Source organism: Macrosteles quadrilineatus, unplaced genomic scaffold (genome assembly GCF_028750875.1).
Source record: "Macrosteles quadrilineatus isolate MER2022 unplaced genomic scaffold, UCM_ALF_1.0 Scaffold_5__1_contigs__length_97177068, whole genome shotgun sequence".
Classification (NCBI taxonomy): Eukaryota; Metazoa; Arthropoda; class Insecta; order Hemiptera; family Cicadellidae; genus Macrosteles; species Macrosteles quadrilineatus.
The window spans coordinates 17102766-17126743 of record NW_026542598.1 but is presented as its reverse complement, the minus strand read 5'-3'; the positions used below and the strand labels follow the sequence as shown (position 1 = coordinate 17126743).

The 23978-nt window shown below is 32.9% G+C and overlaps 1 protein-coding gene across 6 annotated transcripts in view; it reads right to left on the bottom strand.

Annotated features, from left to right (window-relative positions):
• LOC128994290 (cAMP-specific 3',5'-cyclic phosphodiesterase) overlaps positions 1-23978 on the bottom strand; it is a 721667-nt gene that overhangs the window by 357622 nt on the left and 340067 nt on the right. For 2 of the 6 annotated variants that reach the window (XM_054418709.1, XM_054418710.1), the window contains exon 2: positions 19010-20430. The exons of the other annotated variants lie outside the window; for them this stretch is intronic. In XM_054418709.1, the coding sequence (XP_054274684.1) occupies positions 19010-20328 (1319 nt within the window). In that variant the 5' untranslated portion in view covers positions 20329-20430. The remainder of the gene's footprint in view (positions 1-19009; positions 20431-23978) is intronic. 6 annotated transcript variants of the gene reach the window in all.

The window sequence follows — 23978 nt, the reverse complement described above, 5'->3', positions numbered from 1 at the left end:
TTACGGCAAAAGAGTAAGCAACAATAAACTTTATGAAGTAAGGGTTTTTAGAACGCATCTATTCAGTATAATTGTGAATTTAAATTTGTGCACCTGATCCTTCAGTTGAATGTTCAACCATATACAGATTCCAAATAACCAAAAGAATTCCATATACATAACATATTATGAAAATTGGTTTTAAATCAGCTTTTTTTTAATTTTAGCCTGACAGGGGTTGGTAAATAAAGCTTTATAGTGTTAATCCATAAGGAAGTAAATTTATTTTAGTTTAGTATGTTCTACAGGTATATTCACTTTATAATTGTCTTAAACAAATGAAAAAGACAAAAACTTACAATGATTGGACCGTTTCACTTAAAAGCATATGATTTTACATATATATAAAAGAAATGCTACACAACCAAAAATAAAACATGTGGGTTAAGTAAACAGGTATTGGATTACTCGTTTCGGCTCGGAATAGTACTACGAAAATATTAAGTTTTAAAATAATTTTTGGAATAATATTTTTATGTATCCTACACTACAAAACCAATTTAAATAACATTTTCATATAAGTGTTGTTGTATCTGGCTACCTGTGTATGGTTTTAGTGTTTTCTAAATTGAGGTATACAACACAACAGTTAGGCCTATAAAATATAAAGCTGCTTAGGTAAAATCTCTTTGTCTTTTTAAGCTCTTTACTTCAACCTGTCACTGATAGTGTGGTAAAGCTGTTGTGCTAACCTTGTTGGGAGTTATGTTGCAAAATATTTTACTACACATGTTTGTAATGAACTACTAAGAATTAACCTTAAATGTAAGTACTCGATGAATTTTTTTGTAGCTTCGTTTGGTTTTAAGCATACGTAAATTATATACACGTTTTATATAATATTTAAATTTACATAACAAATAGGGCAAACACATTTTAATTTAGGCCTTATTCATTTTAATGTCAAACAGAGTGACGTAAAATAGTTGCTTCAAAACTGTATTGTTAATCAGCTGTTTTTGCCTACCAGTCTTACATTTTATCGCACATTTTGCAACAAATAGATTTGAGAGGTTTGGCAGAAATAGTTTGAAAGAGACTTTGATATTCTGCGTACAGTAGTACAAGGTTGAATCGTTAAGACTAACGTTCGTGGCTTCGACAAATCCCTTTTCCTCCTCGGACTTTGTATGACATTAACTTTGACTTATACTGGAATATGTTACGCCATCTGGACTCCAACGATGGCTTATAAATAATATTTTGTTTAAAAGATGTAAAGTATATCATTGGAATCCATTCAATTTGTGAATTGTTATCATTTAAAGGTTGTGATGTTGAAAATGTGGTATATTATATTAAGATATACTTTTCTAAGCTCCCGGAAGGATTCCCAAATTGTTATCTTTCATTGGTTGAACTATAAATATGCAAACAAACGTAAAAAAGCTTAACATGTTTTTGAATTAAGAAAATGGAACTGGGATTGTTCAGGATACAGTTATTTAGCATAAACTTGCATAATGTTAGGTATACAAGTTAAATACTTAAGAGAAATAGTTTGTGGTGAAAGACATGTCAAATCTAGTTAGAATGTTAGCATTGTCGTCGTAATTTAAAACTAAATGTTTTTCTGAGAATAAACTTTTAAAATTTGTATTTAAAAAAATATTTACACTATTGTTTATAAGTGTTTATTGTTTATCTTAAGGATACGGAAAAACTTGAATATTCCTATTAACAAAAACATAATTTTGGTCCGAGGACATTGTATTTTGATTATCAATCATATGATTATGAAAATAACAAATTTGATCCAAAACAAAATATTGTTTGTGCTTTGATTTAGCAAAACCTTTGTGGAAAAGATTACTTGAAATTATATTATCACACTTAAATGTAGTATTTGAAATATTTTTTTGAACAAATAGATTTGCACATCAATCAGATGAGTAGGGAAGATTTTTATATTCAGGGCAAGTGAATAGTTTTGGATAAGCTTTAACATTTTCAAAGTTGATGTGGTGTGTTCTACTCAATTAAGTTGGTCGTGTGATGTGTTTTAAATCAATTACAATCAATGTCAAAAGACGACTGGCGCAATGACAAGTTAATTACAACTTGTCAGACAACGTGTATGCATGAGTGAGACGAGTGGAGGGAACCCATCGATGTATATAACTCTACTGGATAGCGCGCTAGGTGGTGGAAAAACGGTCCGTGCCCACCAGTCGAATTGGTGGGATACCGAGGCGGACGGGCCGAATGAACCTCTCTGTTTTACACAAACATACATTCACTCAACCTGCTCTGCTACACTTATTTGTTAACATAAAAATTTCAAATTGATATATTATTTTTCTGGAAAAACCATTGCTTATAACTATGTAGTTAGTTTTTACCTTAACATATTTTTTATAATTTATTTAGTCAAATTAAAACTGATGATTGTTTTTTAACACCATTAAAAACATGAAAAATGTAGTAATCGAGGAACTTTTTTATTTTTTGGCCAGGAAAAAAATTCCTGCGGCAAAGTTTTAGATCAAAGTATGAATTTTATTTTTTATTTGAACCTTTTTTTGATACGGAGTCTGCTTGTATCCTTTTTAAGCGATTAAAAATAGGCATAAAATCGCTTGGCGCGGCATTGGCGCTAGGAGCTCGGCCGGCTCAGCATCAGTTTACGGGATCTAGAAACTGCGTTTCTAGCATTTAATTATCATTATATTACATCAAATATGTCATTACATTACGAAGAATGGTAACTAAATTTACAAGCGTATGTTTATGCATTTTAATGCTTACCGGTAGTCTATAGTTAACAAAATTCTTTGAATCAAAGAATAATTGTTGGATTCCACAGTAGTAATTAGTACCTGAGAAAATATTTTGTTATTATTTTACTTCAGTGAGAATAATCAATACATTTGAGATATTGGCATTAAATATTATAGGCTAGACTCATTTTATTTAGCAACATAATATGTTTTCCAAACACGTTAATCACAGTATGACAAAGAGACGTACGCTATAAAAAAATCTTAAATGTTGCAAAGTATCTGAATAATAATTGGGCCTCACAGCAGCAAATGATGACATGCTTTGTGATCAAATAATTATTGTGATATATTTTGCTCTGTTTAATGTTCAAATATTAATAGATCTAAATCTTTCATAACATCACTAAATTTCTTATGAGATTTACTTTTGACACATAGTTTATAAAGTGTGAGCAAGTACGTAGATTAATTATATCTGCCTATTAAAACCTCCTTAAGTTCGTTACAATCAATTATCCTCAGAATATTTCCACAAAACTGACATAGCAATACACGGCGAGAGCGGGCGCGACGCTCGCCACTAGGGTGACTCATGCCTTTACCCCACTCCTCGCGGACAGAGCGAGGCAGCGGCGGACCGTTTTTCGAGACCTACTGCAACCTGAGCGCGCAATCCAGGGAGTTATTATACATCGATGAGGGAACCACGGTCGAGAACGATCGAAGATTCACACAAGCCGTTAAGAGTATGCTTATTTAAATTATAACTATGGAAAATTAATTACAGCGTTTTAGAAAACAAACCCAAAAGACTTGAAAAGTTATGTTCCCGTCAGACAAAATTATTTATATCCTCGATATATATAAAGCCTACATTAGTTGTTCACTGTAGAAATAATTAATATTTACAGCAGTTTTGTAGATTATTATAAAAACAGACACTATCTGGGGTTAGGAGGGGTTCTACAACTTTCTATGAACTTAAGACATTTTTGCACTGGTCTACACCATTTAAATAAAAATGCAATTGAAATACAGTGTCTTACAAAGATAAGAAAACAAGATAAACATGATTTAAACACATAAAGAACATTACATTAAAGAAGCCTTTGTTTTTAATTGACACAGCTTCAATTAACAGCTTGAATTAAAATTCAATTAAATGCAAACGAGGTAAAGTTACGACAGCAACAACATGCAAATTGCCACCTTGTATTTAAAACAAACCAAGTCTTTATTTATAAATATTCTGCAAATATTAAATTGTGCAAATTGTTCATATCATATCAAGAATGATTTTGTAGATAATTCAATAATTTACGATAAAAGATCGTACCTACAGGAGAGATTTTGCTAGAAATAAAGTATATGTTATAACAGTAAAGAAGCAATGTACGGTACAAAGTACTTTAAAGTTAGATGAAATGAAACCAAGATATCCGAATGTATAATCTGTAACACACAACAAGTTAACAACCCATCAATCTTCTGATTTCTGATTACTTTTTTGTAGACGTGTACACAACAGGGTTAGTATACAAAAAAACTATTGTTATCAATCCATGAAGAATATACCTCATAATTCAATAAGATAAGATTAATTTTTCGTGTTTGAACATGGTGAACAATAGTACTGACGATTCGCCGGCTCCGTGTAAAAGTTGTAATAAACTAATTAAACGCGGCTGTCCGGGTATATACTGTGAAGGCTTTTGTGCAGGATGGCATCACCCAGTTTGTGTTGATGTTAACGAAGACAGTTATGATAAAATAAGTGAATTATCTGAACAAGTGAAGTGGTACTGCAAGTCGTGCTCGGGTAAGGTGGACAAGGCGATTGCCAACGCTACTTTAATTGATGAAATCCTAAACTTACGTGGATGTGTTGATAGATTAGTAAACTCTGTAAATGACTTAGTTTCTGACAATAAAAATATAAATAGGTCGATTGAAGTATTATCTGCCTCTAATAAGAGGTTATGTAAATATCTTGGTGATGGACCTGAGACTACGGTAGTCAAGAGTATAATTGGGGGTAGCAACTTCAGCTCGTTATTGACTTCAGCAGTGGACGTCAGATCCGGCTCAGGAGGGAATCAGACTGAGACTTTTGAATCTGAATTGGATTCAGGACCTGTGCCGAAGGGTGATCAGACTGAATCTGAATCCATTTCACTTGTAGCACCGAATCCATTTGACATTGACAACGAATGTTATGATGAGCAATTTCCACCAATTCATCAAGTGAATAAGGATGGGATTAGAGACAATTCGGATTGGAAAAGAGTCCCAAAACGGCGAAATCGAGGTCGTGGTAGTATTGAGAAAAGGAAGCTAAATGAACCAAAAATTGGTACAAGGACTGACTTAGCAATAACGTCGAAGGTGCGTGCTGCTGAGCGGAAGAATTGGCTGTTTGTTTCGAGGTTATCGGTTGATGTTAATAAGGATGACATCGTGGATTATGTAAAGAGCTATTTAACCGACATTGATGTTGACTGTGTTGAACTAAAGCCTAAACATGATTCCTATAAGTCCTTTAAGTTAGGCGTGAAGACTGAAGACTATTCTAAAATTGCTGACTGTGGTTTTTGGCCTGTTGGGACCCTTGTGAGGGAGTTTGTCGAAAAATCTTCCAGACCTATTAAGTCTAAGACTTTTTTACCGAGACTTCAAATGAATCCAGGGTACCGGTAGTGAATTTAAATCTCTGCTCGATAAACATCCAGTGTATCAAAAATAAAATATTAGAACTGGAACTTCTGTGTGCACATAATAACCTGGACGTGCTTTGTGTTATGGAGCATTGGCTTCAACCTGATGAAGTTCAATTTTATAGTTGTATTGGGAACCTCAAGCTTGCCTCCCATTACTGTAGGACTAATTCTATTTCAGGTGGTGTTGCCCTATTTGTGAAATCCGGGCTGAATTTCACCTGCTTGGATGTAAGCAATTTTTGTGAGGATTTCGAGGGTGAGTTTGCTGCTGTATTACTACATGATTTGAACCTTATTATAGTTGCCATGTATCGTTCACCTAATGGTTCGGTTGATCGTTTTTTCGAACTGCTTGAACTCTGTTTAGCTTTCTTGACTACATTTGGCCTGTCGGTGGCTATAGGTACAGACCATAATATAGACCTACTTAAGACAGGAAGGGATTCAATGGACTTTTTAAACACCCTCCGTAGTTTTGGTTTTTATAGTAGTGTTTTTGTGCCTACTAGGGAAAAATCATCCATTGATTCTTTCTTAACAAATATTGACAGTTGGAACTATGTTGTTGTTGTCAGTGATGACATAATTGCGGACCATAGGCACATTTTCCTTCAGCTTAAATGTACTTGGCCTATAGTTCAGGAGGATCGGTCAAGCAATCTGACTAAATCTGTATCATTCAGATTATTTAACGAGACTCGTTTTAGTGTATTTTGTGACGACATTGCGAGTCAAGTAACAGTGTGGTTTAATGAGACTTGTGGACTCCCAGCAAATGATGCATTTAACAGTTTCTTTCAAAATTTTAAGGGTAAATTTGATTTCTATTTTCCTGTAAAACGCAAGAAAGTAGCTTCACGTGACGGTGTATCTAAGGACGGGCCTGCAAAGAGTCATGTTAGTAATTGGTACACTGATGAACTTGCTGACTTAAAAAGGCACATACTTCTTGTTCATGATATGACCAAAAGTAGACCCGGTGTTACTCCTTATCTTCGGGAATTGCGGAGGAACTATCGTCTAAAGCTACGAGAGGCGAAGCTGGCTGCAGCGGCTGATAAAATATCCAGGGCTGCGAACCCGTGTAAGGCTGCTTGGGACCTGATCAATAAACATGGAGCTGGTTCCTTGGGTGTTGATGGCAAGTTTGCTTCTGCTGAGGAATTCAACCACTTTTTTGTAGACTCGGTGGCTGATATTGTAAATGGGATTCCTGTAAATGAGTTTAATTATATAGATAGCATTCCATTGGCCCATGTAAATTTCCAGTGGAGAATGGTGAATGCCTTAGATATTGTAAATACTGTAAATAGCTTTAAATCCTCTAATAGTAAGGATATTTATGATATGTCGTCTAATTTTATGAAAAGGATTGTTATTTTGATTGCTCCAATTTTGGCCCATCTGTTTAGCTCCTGCCTTCTGCAGGGTGTTTTTCCTGATGTACTGAAAGTATCTAGAACAGTGCCAGTATATAAGAAGGGCCCTAGGGATGTAATGGAGAGTTTTAGACCGGTGTCTTTAATACCGGTATTTGGTAAGGTATTTGAGGTGATCATGTTGAATCAGCTCTGTGACCACTTTGAGGGGAATAACCTCCTTGCCCCTATTCAACATGGTTTTCGGAGGGGAAGGTCCACAGTTACGGCTGTGGATTCTCTCCTTCAAGTAATCTTGGAAGCTTTTGAGAGCAAGTCGTCAACTGCTGTTCTTTTGTGCGATTTATCTCGTGCGTTTGACTCTGTTCCTCATGACAACTTAATTGAGAAATTTAAGAAGTATGGCATTGGAGGGAATGCCCTCAAGGTGGTGCAGTCTTATCTAGACAATAGATATCAGATTGTAAGTTGGAATGGTAGCAACTCGAGTGCCATTGAGGTTAGATGTGGAGTCCCGCAGGGCTCAGTGTTGGGGCCTTTCCTTTTCATTGTTGCCATGAATGATCTGTATCATTGTGTTTCTCATGAGATGTTGTTGTATGCGGATGACACTACTTTGTTTATGAACCATCCTGATCCTTATATTGCATGTAATAATGTTGATGTGCTGTTTAATGCAGCCTCAGATTGGTTTTCTGGTAATAAGCTGGCACTTAATGAGGGAAAAACACAAGGAATATTGTTTAGCCTAAGCAAGAAAGTTCATGAGGTTAACACAGTTAAGTTGTTGGGTTTCACTTTGGACTCTGAGCTTGGGTGGAGTGATCACATCAATGCCCTTTGCGTAAAACTTAGTAGAGTCACTCATTTGCTTAGGAGGCTCATGTGTGAAGTTCCCCTTAATTTTGTGAGACTCGCTTTTTTCTCTTTTTTCCAGTCCCACATTTTGTATGGGACAAGGCTCTGGGGTCACTCCCCTCATGTTCAGAGAATCCTGATATGGCAAAAAAAGGCAGTGCGAGTTATATGTGGGGCACACTATTATGCTCACTGTAAGCCATTGTTTGTTCAGTTGCAGATCATGACAGTCATTAATGTGTATATTTATCAATGTTTAATTGCCATCAAGTCTGAGGAGTCTAGCTTTGTTTTAAACAAGGAGGTACACACACATGATACAAGAAGCTCCAATAGCATACATTTGACTAGTCATAGGCTAAGTTTGACTCAGAATTGTTTTCCTGTTTCAGGCATAAAATTTTTTAACAGCCTACCCTTTGAAGTACGTTCCTTGTGTACCTCTAAATTTTGTACGGTCATAAGAAAATGGTTGGTATTAAATCCTCTGTACAAAATTGAAGATTTCTTTGAGGCTATAAGGGCTAAGCCCATTTCACCTGGTATGTAAGTTTGCTATTTTGTTTTGCTTGGCTTGCTGATTTGTTTTTTATGCATGGTTTGCTGTGTGAGTTTGCATTTTGTAATTTATTTTTTGGAATGATTTTATTTATTTATTTTAGCAGTTAAGTATTTAATGTATGAGACAAAGCCTATTGTACATTTTGTATTGAATGGCGAATAAAGTTTTTGAATCTTTTGAATCTTTTGAATCTTTTGAATTTTAAAAATCCATCACATCTGTATTGAGCGTTATTGAGAGTGTTTGCAGTTTACGTATCAGTAATTATATCCTAATATTTTAAACTTCTAACAGTCCAGGAAGATTTATAATCAGAACCACACACAGAAGTGATAAGGCCCAAAGCAGAATGGTAGAGTAGAGAAGTAACCAACGGAGATTTTATTCACAAAGAATTTCCGGCCTCAATCTGCAATCTTCAACCATTCCACCACGAGGGCTGTTTATTTCCTATTGAATCGTGGAGTTTGAAAAGGCGCTTATTTTCTATGTAGGAAGAATCTTATGGTAAAAATGTTGAAAGTAATTCATATGACAATAAGTTTATGGTAAATTATAGTCCAAAATTTCTTTAGAACTAAAAGGTGTGGCCCCTTATAAAATGTGTCCCCACAAATTAAATTAGTTTTAACTGTCAGTAATAAAATACTTAGAAAAAACTGAAAGGGTACTGAAACGAGAGTTAAACTAGATGCATTAATAAACTTTTAAACGTTTTTAAAGATGTAACCAAACAGAAAAGGTGAAAGGAATTGCAAATCGATTAGATAATCAAATATTTATAAAGACCTTTCTTGTCAAGGAAAGCACTTGCTTATGTCAAGCAGAATCGCACAGTCTAATCTAGCTAAAATGTTTGCAGTAACAAAATATTATTCTAAATAGCTTATATGTATTTACTTTAATGAACACATGCCGTTTAATAGTTTTTATTCAATTAACGCGGCTGTTTAAAAACTTTTAAATAATTTATTTATTCTATGTACTAGCATAATCGGATTGTGGGAAAGAGGTTTTATGGGTTAAAATGGGTTTTCCAAATTTTTGCCCCTTAAAAATTTTATCAGCAGTCTCTTACAAACCATTTTGTGGGGCTAAAAATAAATTAATTATTAGTTTATTCAAGCTTTGGTGTACGTCTAATAGTTACGAGGGAAATTAAAACAAACTATAAACTCACACATATATATATAATATAATGTAATATGTATAGGAGAATATTTAATTGTAAATCCGATCAGGGAAATGAAAATGTTTTTAGTTAGCAGGTTTGCTGTGACAGGATTAGCCAACGGATTTAGCATACTAATTTAACTACTTTACAAACAAAACTTGTATGTACTACACTAGTACAGCAACTGGAATGGAAATTTTGTGACAATTTACTAATAAATACATGGTAAAGAAAATGTTTATTTTTACAGTGAGAGGTTTTACCTGTTTAGGTAGTTTATTGCATTTGCTAGTAAACATTTGGTGGTTTACTATTTGTTAACTATTAGCAACTGAAAATTCACAATGATAAAATCGTTGGTTTTAAACAGCAGCTAATGTCCATAAACTACAGTTTCTTTTCTGTTCATTTACCTTTACCGGTTCTTCATCGTTGCCCAGTCATAGCTGGATAGATTGCGTCAAATGAAAAATTAAAACTTTAAAACTTTGTCTATATACACTATATACACTATATACAAGGCGGTGGATCATGATGTCCAAACTGAGTCAGGGGTTTCGAAAAATTCCCTGATGGAGTAAAGGGGCCTAGTCTTCAACTCCCTAGACATGTGCGCTACGAACGCTTTCACTGGCTGGCCTCTGATCTCAACACTTAGACTATTATACAGCTTTATGGCCATAGTGGGGAAACTGTTTGCAGTCTTACTGAGCCGATGGGATGGAAGGTCAAGTTGGCTACGGTTACGAGTATTGCAACTATGAACGTCACCCCTTGAGCTAAAATCATTTAAGTTTTTCTTTATGTGTACAATACTGTTTAAGAAATACTGGCTGAACATTGTCATAACTCACAGACGCATAAAAAGAGGTCTACAGTGGGCGTCAGCTTTGCTAGAAGTTACAATTCTGAATGCCTTCTTCTGGAGTCTGAAGGACCTCCTAGAACCAGGTGCATGACCCCACAACTGCAAACCGTAGTTCAGATGACTATGGAAAAGGCCATAATACACTGTCAGTAAATACTGCTCAGATATCTCCAGCTTGATTTTGCGAAGCAGAAATTGATTTTACATCGCAATTATATACAGTAAATAGGTGAAGTTAATGATTCTTTACTTTTCATAGCTTTCAGAAATAAGGCAAGAAATTGTATACCCTAATATACCTGTGGGTTTGTGGGTTTTTGTAAAATGTATCTACAAACTAAGTATCGTCAAAGTTGTCAAGTATTTTTATTGGTATTTTAAGTATTTTATAGGTTGATATTAAAAATTCTGAAGGGTTTTCATCAAACGCATTTCAAAAGCATCATGTAACTCTACTTGCAACGGATATGGAAATTAAAATATACAACAGAAATTATTTATACTAGTATTAAACTTTAGTGTTTTTAAATTTAAATTACGTACATTTAAATCAAAACATTATTATCTGAAACTTGTACAACAAGTTATGAACATTTCATTTTAAAATTGGTTATTGCTGAAAAAATGCGTGATAAATTAATTTTATATTTTCATTATAACAAAGAAAGTGGTTCTGTTACTTCCAAGAAAGACAAAGTTTTACCTGAAGTAAAGTATTGGGGCGTTGACTCTGAGTGGGTTGCTTTTCAATTCAATTTCTTAAAAAATATAAAACTAAATGTGGTATTTAAGTTATATTTTAATAAGTAGTCTAACAGGTAATTCAATTTGAATATACGATGTATATTACATTATATTTTGTATGGTAGTTTATACATTTTATATCAATAATAATACTGTTTACACGATTTTTAAACTAAAAGATAAAAAAATATTGAGCACAAAATATAGTTTGTCTAATAATGTTCACTATGTAATATTTTTGGGGCGTGATTAAATACAAAAAAACTAATGTTTAGATAGTTTCTAATTCACTTAGTAATTTAATAGAGTCTAGCAGAAATACATGTGACATTAAACATCTGAGTATGCAAAATTTCTGTTTTGGAGTGACCTATTATGAAATCAATTTCATAACACAGTCTCAAGAATAGCAAATTCTACGTTGCTTCTAATATTATACCGAGAGTGTAAATCAAGGATAACATAATTTTGATTTATGTATCCTTAAAACTAATCCATGCAGTAGTAGTTGACCGATAGTAGGCCTACGGGAAACCAAATACTGATATATTAATCAATAAAGTATTGTTCGTTATTAAATGTTGAATAACAGTAAATATTATTCAAATCTCTTGCGTATAAAATAACTCGTTCCATACTATTTTTAAAACAAGAAATGTAGTCTTAATTTAGTTAATTTATTATACCCTAAACTATTGAATTTACTTGAAAATTTATTGAAAATAAAAATGTACTATTTATATAGACTTTTAATATGATGAACATTAACATGCGTTATTTAATTCGCTAGATTAAGATTTGCATAAATAATCACTTCAATCACTGCAAGTGCAAACCAATGATAGTTTGCCTTTAAGTTGTTTATAGGTATTTTCTGCTTCAAAATATTCATAGTTTAAGTTATAATATTAGACAGTATAAAATAGGTTTACGTACTTTACGTCGTCAATCCTTGAATAGTCTTACAAGCGACTAGTTTCGAAACTAGCGTTTTTTATTTTCAAGCTTTGTCGTCAAACATGGAGCTTGAAAATGAAACGCCAGTTTCGAAACTAGTCGCTTGTAAGACTCAAGGATTGACGACGTAAGGTACGTAAACCTATTTTATACTGTCTTAAATCAATCCTGGAGACAATGATGAATAAATATAATATTAGCCTTAGAGTGAGTAAAATTTGTCTAGTCCATTTCATAGGAGCTTTTAATTTTAAAGAGCTAATCGAGAAGCTATTTAAAAATTATCTGGAAAGAAAGTATAGATTTTCTAAACAAGGTTTGTACTTTCCAACCGAAACCAATACGGTACAAATATTTCCATTCGCTTGATCCATTGCTAATTTGATGGTTTGTAGATAACGGTCAATATTTAGGTTCAATTATATACCAGCTACTGTAATAACAGGGTTATAATGCTAAAGGTATTGCCTTTGATAAGAAGAGTATAGTTACATAGCCTTATCAGAATATATGTATATTATGTATACAGTTTATTTGCAATCATATGGACTGCAATTATTAGGTACATTAATTCAATTGAATATTTTTAGTTGTTGAACATATGTCTCTCAACACGTAACTTGTTAAAATATTACGTTTATGCAACCATGACTGAGTTATAATTAATATGTTTTAAATTATTAAAGAAATTCCTAAGATACTTAGTAACAGTTTGTTAAAAAGACATTTATAGTAAAAACTATTGTAATTAAAAGTAAAAAGTTTAATATAAAATAAAGTAATTTTAAATCTCTCTAATAAAATCTAACCTGTTACAAAATGGACACTCAATAGGAAAAATGGAGGATAATCTATGTATTTTGAAGAATTGTAAGAAGGGATATGTGATGAATGCTTGGGAAGAATTGTATATTTATAAGGAAAAATTTAAAAATAGAAATAAGTTGATTAATGAACAAGTAAATTTCGATTTCAGTTAACTTATAAAAATGTATTGGCCGGTGTTTCCGGTAGCCAATAGGGTATAAGTAGGGACGCCATTCAAGATTCTTTTCATTCGCCTATTGGGTCTGATGATGATTGGAGTGTCCAATCAAAATCGATCACCACTTACCATCTTTTGTATATTTACCGTCTTGTGAGTAACAGTATAAACGTAAATATATGTTTTAAGTGTTATAAGACGTATCTTTATATACTTTCCGTAAATTTAATAACTCGTACAATGCTGATCAAGAAGTTATCTAATTACTTTTTTCCATACAGAGTAGTAATTGACACATTATTATACTAATTAATGTATTCAACATGTATCACGTGCTATGTACCTTTGACTACCCCAATGAAACAACGCTTCTTTTAAAGGAATATTCGACCTAATATAAAGGAACGCAAAGTTTAATAAGCCCGTAGCAGAATGAAGCAGGTGGGTTTTGGAGTTGCCAAAGAATAAATATAAACTTCTTTGACTTAGTGCCAAGTCTACTTCCTATGACTTCGTACTTTCGTGTTTGGTGGGAAATAATATGCAGCACAAACACTACAAGAAATTGTTTTTATTATTTGTCGTACCACACCATCATAAGTCATATAAAATAATACAGTAAACATTGCAGCATTTCGCTTTTGGATGTAGTTATAGTGCAATAGTATTTTAAATTTTTGCACTTTTCCCTGCCCGTCATTCAGTGATTGATTTAAGTTTTTCCACTAGTTTTTGCTATGTTAGGTAAAAGAAAAAACACCTTGAAGAGATGTGATATTAAATAAGTGCCATGGATTCGTTAATATCTAGGAATAAGTACAGTAAATCTTAGAAATTAAATTTTAGTTACAATTAACAGGATATACTTGAAAATTTAATGAGAATCAGAGGTCAGAAAACCTCTTTTATCTACATTTTACAGTAAGACTAAATAGAAATTTAAACCATGGAACCACTTTGTTATACTGACGCTGGCCAAATGCCCGTGACAGATCTAAGAATAACCACCGCATATTTTCCCAGTGTCAGCTGTTTGAAAGGCACTTTGATCATTTCAGATACATGTGTAAAACGTTTTCACGTGAAAAATAGATAACAGTTGTCTAGATTTTTTAGTGTTAGTTAGCCAAAACATTGTTGTAAACGTTTGATATGATATTATTTTACAGCATGAAGCAGACCACCGTTACAGAATGTATAGTAGCCAAAATAAATGAGGAAAATATTTTGTACAACTTAAACCCCCTTTTGTACCCCATAAAATCTGGAGAAAGTTTTTTGAAAATGTAAGTTAGATGTAACTTATTATAGATTCCATAGTATTTTGCCAACCAAATTATTTGCTTTATCACCTAAACAATATTGTTTGAATCCATATAGAATTTTTTTACTTTTTCATATTTTTTATAACATTTTAATCAATACAGTACTATTTTTTTCTTTTTTGTCTACGCAGAGTACAGCAAAAATATACTTAAACATTTCATTTAATTTTGATTTAGTTTATTATAAAAATCTTACTTTCATGTATTTACTTTTTTCATAGCATCTAAGTACAAGCTAGTCTAAGTAGTAATAGTAAATTCTACGCATTTTTTCCTCTGTCCACACAACTGGATTTAGGGGGCAGTGCAATTTCTAAAATCAATGATTTGTAAGCGGTTAATGAAAAATAAATCATTCATATGACATTATTTATATAATTTTGAAATCTCTTAAACTCTCCGGAAGGTTGGTTTTTAGTTGGTTGGATTAGTAACAAAAAACAAACTAAAGTTAGGTTGAATAATATTTAATAACATATTTACTGCCCCAAGACTTTTCCACCCTGTATAAAGATGACTTTTGTGGCAATCAAATTGTTTGTTACTATATACATTGATTAAGATTTTGGAAAAATGTGTTTAAAAAAGGTGATACATTATATTCAAAAACCAAGCTATTAAGTGTTTGAAAAGAAGATACGTTTTTCTTAGTAGCCAAGACTCTAAATTACTCTAAAATCTTTACTTTATTTTATAATTACATTTTATATATTTTTTTTTTAAACTCCACATTCCTACCATCCATTTATAAACTTTTTTTAGATTATATATGAATTAAGATGTTTATATAACGTGGTAGCTATACTTGACTGCAGTTTCTTGAATTTTATTGTTTATTATTACACTAGATCATTTTAATTTTGAATATACACTATAATAATTCTGTATCAAGGCACCAAGAAAAAAAAATCTGATCATAGTTTTTTAGTTATTCTTGATGAATAAATATCACGAGTAAAATTGGTAAACGGACTTGTAGGAAACAGAACTAACATGTGAATATTTACAAATATGAACTCAAACTCTATCCCTTTACTCAGAGGAAAATAAACACTTAGTGTTTGGCACTTTATCAAAAGCAGAGTTTATATTTATACTAACTACAACAAGATAACACCTGTCTTTTCAGTTACAACTCTTGTGAAATATGCACATACGCAAAACATACTCAGAAAATATTTGACTTAGTAAATCAACCAATTGGTTGGGGGGGGGGGGGGTTCAAAGAATAATTAAAGGTTATTGGTATAGAAATTATCCCTGTTCATAATTTGTGTACTATTTCAATCAAATTAATACAATATAATTTCAAACAGATGTCTCGAAACCTGTTATACAATATGCAAAAATGTTAAATAATGTTAAATAATTCTGACAAGGCGTATTGTTTTCACAACGAATCCGCTAATTTAGCCTAACATGACTTGTCGTGTAATCCTTTGGGATTTCTCCTTTAAGTCATCAAGTCGACAATATCATCTAACGGAGCGTAGCTGGTTACCAGGACTTATATTGTGTTGTTGATGGTGTTGTGATTAAACCCGATGATAAAAATCAATCATGTAGGATCTGTTGTATATGCAGTACCATTAAACTACATGTTTGACACTAAAACCGATCGTCAAAATATATGATTACTGTGATTCTGTAAGCTTAAATAGAGTGGATAATCTGCGCATGTAAATACACTACTAATATTTCTTGGAAAACATTTGTTGGACACTCCGTTTTGACATTTTATTCGAGTTTAAAGGAAGATTTCAGTTTAAAATTTGAGAAATCGGATGTTAAATTCTATAATTTTGTAAACTGAGATATTGAAGGTAAATATTTTTATAGTTAAAGAAATTTCTATATAGAGTCTAAGTTTCTTCTTATCGAGAGCGTTTCTTCGTAAACTCCATTTATTAGGCGTAAGTCTTACTTTTACGTGAAGCTTTTCAAGCTTTACAAATTTGCTCTCATTTATTTAACTCACTTTAAGACTTCTCACTTCGGATGGATAATACAGTAAGAAAACGAATAGTTGAACATTTTAAATTGTAATAGTTTTGTAAACATTTAGAAAATATCCCATTAAACTACTAGTTAATAAAATTCCATTATTCTTACAAAATTATCATAGCTCAACTTGGTGTGTCATAGGGTTTTATTCAACAGTTTAATTCAAAATTAACACGATTTTAATAAATGTAACTTTTTAACGGCTTTATAAAACGTCATACAGTATATGAGAAAATCGTTGTTTCGAAATTGGTTTGTTGTGGTGAGGAATTTTTTTTTATCATTAATTTTGTTTCAAAACTAACATGATAAAAAATTTAAAAAAATAACAGAAGTTTCTACAGCTAAGCATATAGAGCTATGATATATTACAGTGTAAGTAAACAACATTTGACAAACAAAAATACTTATGCTACCGACCTCGGAGTGAAGCACGTACTGTACAAAAACATCTTTAACCTACTTCCAAGTAATTAAATAATCCCTGTCGTATTTCCAAGATTTTCAAAGTAAAGCTATAAATTAGCATTTCATGACATTCGAATGATTCATAAAGAGCTCATTAAATCTCAAGAGAATATGAAATGATGTCGCGATCGAATATTCAGAAAGAGTCTTCCAGAGAACGTCTGTCAGAACCACTCACGTATATCAACTTTGAATCCAAAATGTTGCTCCAGTAAGACGTTTACTGTGCAGACGATTTAAATCCACTTTCTTCAAAAGGTTCTATCACTGGATTATTTATGTCGAATCCGAATTCTAGTAATAAATAATGTCTTGCGTTGATCGATCGAGAAGTTTTGCATAGAAGTGGAGCTCTCCAGATTATGTATATTCCATCTTAGCTCTAGTAGTAAATACTGTACTGTAATGTCTAGTGTTATTGGATTTTGACATTTTTTTCCTAAATAAATTTAAAGCTTGTTTGTCGTTCTAGCCTATTTTCAAAACATGAATGGTCTGTTATTAAACTATACTACTTTAAAAATAATACATAAGTTGTACAAGATTTTTGGCTTGGTCGAGTCCAAAATATTTCTCTACCTCAGCTCTTGCTTTGCCTAATACGCTGCGTGCAAAGACCTGACACTGATGGAAAACTCAAGTTTATTTAAAGCCAAAAGCTTATCTAAAATATTTAAAGCAGCCAAGACTCTTTTGACTAAACGGTTTGACTCAACCATAAAGTTAAAATAATGTTATATTCTGCCGGCCTCATATTAGTAACTCATCGTGTATAGAAACTGAATGTCGTATCCGGGAGCAGAGTTATTTGAACTGGTATGACAATTGTGCCAGCTGTGCCAACATATACCAAGTGTTGCAGTTGGTAACGCTAAAAGTCACCTGTGACGCTATCAGCTGATTAGTACCACGGCTTTAAAACAATACGATCATCTACAAATTTTAAAATCATTTACATTCCTGGTAATCATAAATTTGTAAACATACGTTTATTCGTTGCTAAAACAGGCAAATATTGAAAGAAATATTAGAAAATATTGAATATTGAAAGAATATATTGAAGGTAAACATTTATTTAATTGAAAGAACGCAAGTAAGATTATAAGATTTGCTTGAAGGTTTTGGGTTTTGGAAAAAGTTTGTAGTAAAATAAACTTAGAACAAACATAAATCGTTGTTTTATAAAACATGTAAAACGCTAAAACACGTTCACATATGGATCTCTTGGTAGTTAATAGTTATTGACAAGATCTAAAAAGTAAAGGAATCAGAAATAACAATTGTTATTCTAAACCAGTGTGTCATGTCAAGAGTTTGGTAGCAAGCCATGTGTATATTATGTACATGTAACATGCGTCCCGAGTTACTGAAGAGATTTAACATTCAGAATACGGCAAATGTTCCAGGCCTGGCTTGAAACTTTGTGATACATTGTGATACATTGTGAGGCCCCTAATAGACACACATATATAAAAATAAATCCTGCAAACATGGTTTTGGTTAAAATCTTGGATTTTGGAAACAAAGATTTCCACCATCATTATCCCACTGTATAATTATTTAAACTTATCTATAAAAGGTACTGTGTAATAACAAAAGTGACTGGGTTCGGTAACCAAATAGCCTTTATGTTAGATAAAGATTTACACGGTCAGTACAAAATTATTAACAATTTTGTATTTATTATATCTAATTATGAAGTGATAATAAAAAAAAAATGTTTCAGTAAATACCATATAAAAAAGCAGCACTTACCCCAGTCAATCATTGAATAAATGTGTTCAGACTCACCTGAAAAATAAACAATTTATTAATTAAATAATCTCCCAAATGGCATATTATGAAATATTATCTCTGTATGTTTATGGCAAAATTACAGGTGATTATAACTTGAAATGCCGTTATATTCATAGTACCTTCTTAATATGGTATTTTAAGGCAATGTAATTAATTGAATCATCTGTAGGTGGCTTACCATAAATATAGTCATAGTCTTGCTCCATACTTTATAGTTTTGAATAATTGACCAATGTTTGACGGTGAAAATTTTACCTTTAACTGACTAGTAATAAAGAAAACTGATTATATATTAATTTCTTTCGTTTATAGTTTTCACATCATAAATTATTTTACATATTAGTTATATATTGTTATAATCCTCATGGTTTTTAGAATACAACTGAAATACTACAAAACTTATATTTACCCAGTAAAGAATTCCTCAGTAGACCCTGGAAGAACGAGTTTGGGAAGGACGACCGCTTTCTTTCGTCTGGTCTTGAGTGTTTGCGTGGTAAACTGCCACATCTCAGACGTGTTGTATGATCCTCCAGGTGTAGGAAGATTCTGTATCATGGGACTGTGAGGAGACAAGATAGTAAGTCGACGATTGCAGAACTCTGGAGGCATGAGAGACAAATGGGACGGCACGGCTGCTCTACCGGAGGCAAACAATCCTCTCTTCTTTTCAGCAGGTGAACTGCAGTCACTACTGACCTCTTCCCCAGACACCGTTCTTCTATATCTGTTGCTCATCATTCTTATTTCTTTTTCCAAACTTTCCAGTGACCTAGCTTCTACCGAGGCAGAAGCTACTCCTCTAACGTCTTTTTCAGACCTAGTTATGAAGCTAGCTCTGTGTTCTCTAAGACTCTCCATAGATCTACTGTTGACATTTGCAGCTCCAGTATCTGCTGTTAGCCATTGCTGTCTGTTTTCTTGGCCAGTGTTAGATCTTAGTAGCATTCCTCTTGTGCCAGAGACCTCTGTGGATTCTTCCTCTAAGATGCCTCCTCTCAAGACCTGCCTTCTTCCCCCGACTGTAAGATTTTCCAGTGATTTCTGTTCTGTTATGTTGAGTTTCGTTTCGTCTAAACTACCATGGCTTCTACTTAAAGCTTGAAAAGCACTATGTGAGAGGTTTCTATCTTCAGCTACTAAAAAGCCCTTGGGCAAATCTTCTTGGCTTGATTTGGTAAGTTCTTCTGAATTCGGATAAGAGTCCTCGCTTTTATCGAGTGACCCTTCTTTATTGTCGTCAGGTTCGGTTATTATCACATTGTTGTCACATTCTTCTCTAATGGAGTCGGATTTCAAGACTGATGGCTGTCTTTGTATTGATTTCCCAAGATCGAGCAAAGCTGTTGTTCTGTACACCTTTTTGTCTCCACCGCCTTTTCCCAGTTCTTGGATTGTTATCTCTTCTCGTAGATTTCTATCAGGTGAGGCCTTCGGGGACTTGTTGAGAGACGATGCTGATATTGAACGTGGCTCGTACGACGGTTCATACGCACCACTGATCTTACCTAGAGTGCTAGATTCGTCGAGGCTAGTAGCGAATCTTTTTGTCAAGCTAGCGGTAGACACATTCGACGATGAAATGTCCGAAACTGAACTAGTCGTCCGCACCGTAGTACGAACTATTCTGGTCGTTCGAACACCTGCTGCTTCAAACGTCTCCTGAGTTTGTTTCACCGCGACACTTTGCTTGTTCTTGGAAACCTCCTCCTCCTCGGTTTCCTCCATTATGCTTCAATCTTAAACCTCTAAAACACAGTCTAACTATCTTATTTTCACAACAGTTACAACATCGATATCACAGTTTGTGGTGTTCCATCTGTGTTCCATCTGAAAATAACACATGAAATAGAACCTAGTTTTCTTTTACCAAAGGAAAAGTTACCACTTGTATATATAGTTAGTTGCAATAGCTAAATTAATTCTACATTATACACATACGATTTACACACTTGAAATGTTGTAAAAAAATATAGGGCTAGTTGAGAGGACATAGTTGGATACTTACTAGGTATGTATCTATATATAATTTGCAAAATTCAGGGTTGCCTTGAGCCTTGCGCGATTAAAAAGGTTTGTGTATACGACGTAACACAGCATTTAGTACTAGCATACTCTATTTGACCCTTTCATAATGGATAGTCGTAATATCACAGCTATGAATATTGTGTCTTTACAATTTAGTGGTAAAATGAAAAAAAAAAATAATTATGCATAAAAATTGCACCGTAACTGTACCTCTACAGGCCGCGTTGGCAGAACATGTGTGTATCATGTACTTGGTGCGAGCTGGCACCACAACTTGGGAATATGCTTTACTGGCACGCACATGTCTAATCTAGACTCATTGCAAACTGTCTACTTTGTATACGAATGTTGTCGATTTGGACCTACGACGACATTTCGTTATTTTTACGTAGCTTTGTAAATATTCCAGTGTTTGTGAGAGAGAAAAAAGCAATAATCTACTGAACAGGAACTAAAAATAGTTTTTTCGATGTTCCTTAATAAGATTTAATTTGATTATTATGATTTTATTTTTATTTTTAGATGATATGCATTAGGCTATTTTGTTAGTAAATAAGTAATTTTTGAAGACTACTGCATTTCGACTTTGAAGTTGAATAAGTAATAATGAATGAACTTGAAATAAGTCTGTATGGTGTACATGGAAATGAAAAACTAATCTTGAAAGGTTTTGCTGATTATTTGCGAGTACAGTACTTACTAAGTAAAACATTATACACAAACGTGTAACAAAAATATTAAACTATTCAATTTTTGGCTCTATTCAAATCAAAATCTTGTACTATATTCTTTCATCATTATTACAACTCAGCATACAGTGTACGATACATTTAAATCTTACTAAAAGATAATGTTATTACTGTTCTTAGAACTGAGTGATTTGTTGAAATAATATTTTACTAATAAACAATGCTCATAGTTTTTTATGTAAATTTTCACCATAAATAGTAACCTTTAAATTGTTACCAAAAGGTCAACTTAAAGTTCAACTTTTTTAAATAAAATGTTAGTAAGAAATAAAATATTTACGGTTAGGTTACGTAGTTAGTAGTACAGGTGATAGTAATCGTTAAACGTGTAGGACATTTTGCAGCTTTACTACTCAGTCTTCGACCTTGCATTGTTTGTGATGATGAGTTTACACTTGACATTCCTCTGATATGAGCCATGTCCCAAAATACTCCCTTTCTCTCGTCCCATTTTCCCCGTTCCCCTCCCCTCAAAGAGCACACCTGGTGTGCCAAATGTTTCGTAGCAGACACTATGCTATGACTGTGTACTTGTACATATTTGTTACGTGACGGTACACATGTTGTGCAATGCAAAATGGTAAAACTAAGTGTCAGTAATCCTGATAGTTAGTGCACTGATGTTGAATGTTTTTAACCTATTTAACTGTGCACGTCTCACAACCTTAATTAAACTTTAATATTTAATTAAATACTAATTGAGCGTCCTTCTGTGACACACCGAAATTCTATATTGATACTCGTTACAGAATATATTTACGAGTTTCGAAAAGAAATAAAGGGATAACTAATGTACGTTGATAATTATTGACAAGTAAATTGACTGGAATAATTAATTTTTGTCATAACTTGACGATATAATCTGAATCAGTTACATCAGACTCGGCTAGATAATATATTATCACATTGATAAAATCCATTAGTGGTTGACATGGTTTGAACCAGGGTCATTGTGGGCCGAGGCCCTGTGCTCTACCAGTAGATCAGCTCACTCCCGATGGAGTCCGAGCTACAACTATTGTCTTTACCAATCAATATATCACATAGTCAAAAATATAATATAATATCAAACCCCCTACGCTGAAATAATTGTACAAATTGTATGGAAATACGAACAATATCTGATATTATTTGTCATTTCGGAGTTGATCGGACCAATAACCAGAATCAAGTGATACAAAAAGTGGCGTGTCAATATTGAAAGGTACGTATAAGAAAAATTGAGTAACGATTTGGGTTAAGTTAAAGACTTTACGTCTCACACCTAAATAAACAGGAGTATACATATATCTAATCTAGGAAAGTTTGAGAACCGTTTAGTAAAGAAAACTTCCGTTTTGAGTACCTTGTAATAATTAATGCCCTGTGAAAGCAAATTGTATTTCGTAATAAGGCTCCTACACAGGTTTGTATTTTAGTTTGACATTGCTGAAGATTGATACATACTAGATTATTTATACCTTAATTTAACCGTAACAGTACAGTTAAAATTATTTCAATTATTAGTTAATAAATTGTGATACATATATTCAGTCTGTGTTTAACTCTCTGTTCTCTTTAAATGTGGGGAAACATACATATCAAATTTATAAATGAAAACGATTACTTTGTGGAAAACAATAAAACCATTCCACACGCCACGAAAGATTTGTTTCGCAAAAATTAATTCAATTTTATATAGGCACTTTATGTTTTAAGTAACTCATTTACATAATGAATTTGGTGTACTGTACTAACAGTATAAGCCCCTTGATGATTGAAGATATTGAAGAGACACCTGAGCTTTTTAATAATGACTTGAATGTTAATAACATGGCCTATACCATCTTTATTATTTGATCCAACAATTACATATGGTAAGTTTCACTCATAAGTTTAAAAATATACGTACTTTATAGAATATATAAATTGTTGCAAAAAGGGTATTTATGGTTATGGTTTGACTCATTGATTGACGTAGAGGCGTAATTAAAATGTTAAGGCAAAGCAAAGGTCGTTTGAGTTGATATTAATTGCAATAGCTGCCAACAACTTTGCGGTCTAGAGCTCTTAAAAGTCAATTTCAGTTGTCGAAGTGGAAACGGGTTGGCCAGAAATTTTGCTCGTTTTTTAACACGTTTGTAAATCTTACTTAAATAACGACAATTTGCCTCGATAACCAGCTGCTTGTACATTTTTATATAAGGCCAAGAAAATTATGTTAAAATTTTATTTTAATAGGTGGGCCTACCCTAATCTACGATTGACTACGCTATCATTGAAACGTCTTTAGAGCTAAACATCAAACATTACAATATGTGATAGTATCCTTGAAATTATTCATTTGAAAAAGGAAATACTCTTGCTAATTTGAGTTTTACCTTTGACTATTAATTAGTCATGGTTTTACCTAGTTTAAAAAGAATTTGATAACGAACTCAATATCCCAGTTCACTTCATCAAGAGATCAAGTATTTTAAAGAAACAGAACAATTACAAAGAACTGTATTTAATGCGATTCATTTTAAATATTGCCCGGATATATTAATAAATTTTAGTTAAGAAAAGATGATATATAAAGTATAAGACATCACTTATGACACCATACAGCCTAGTGTCTAT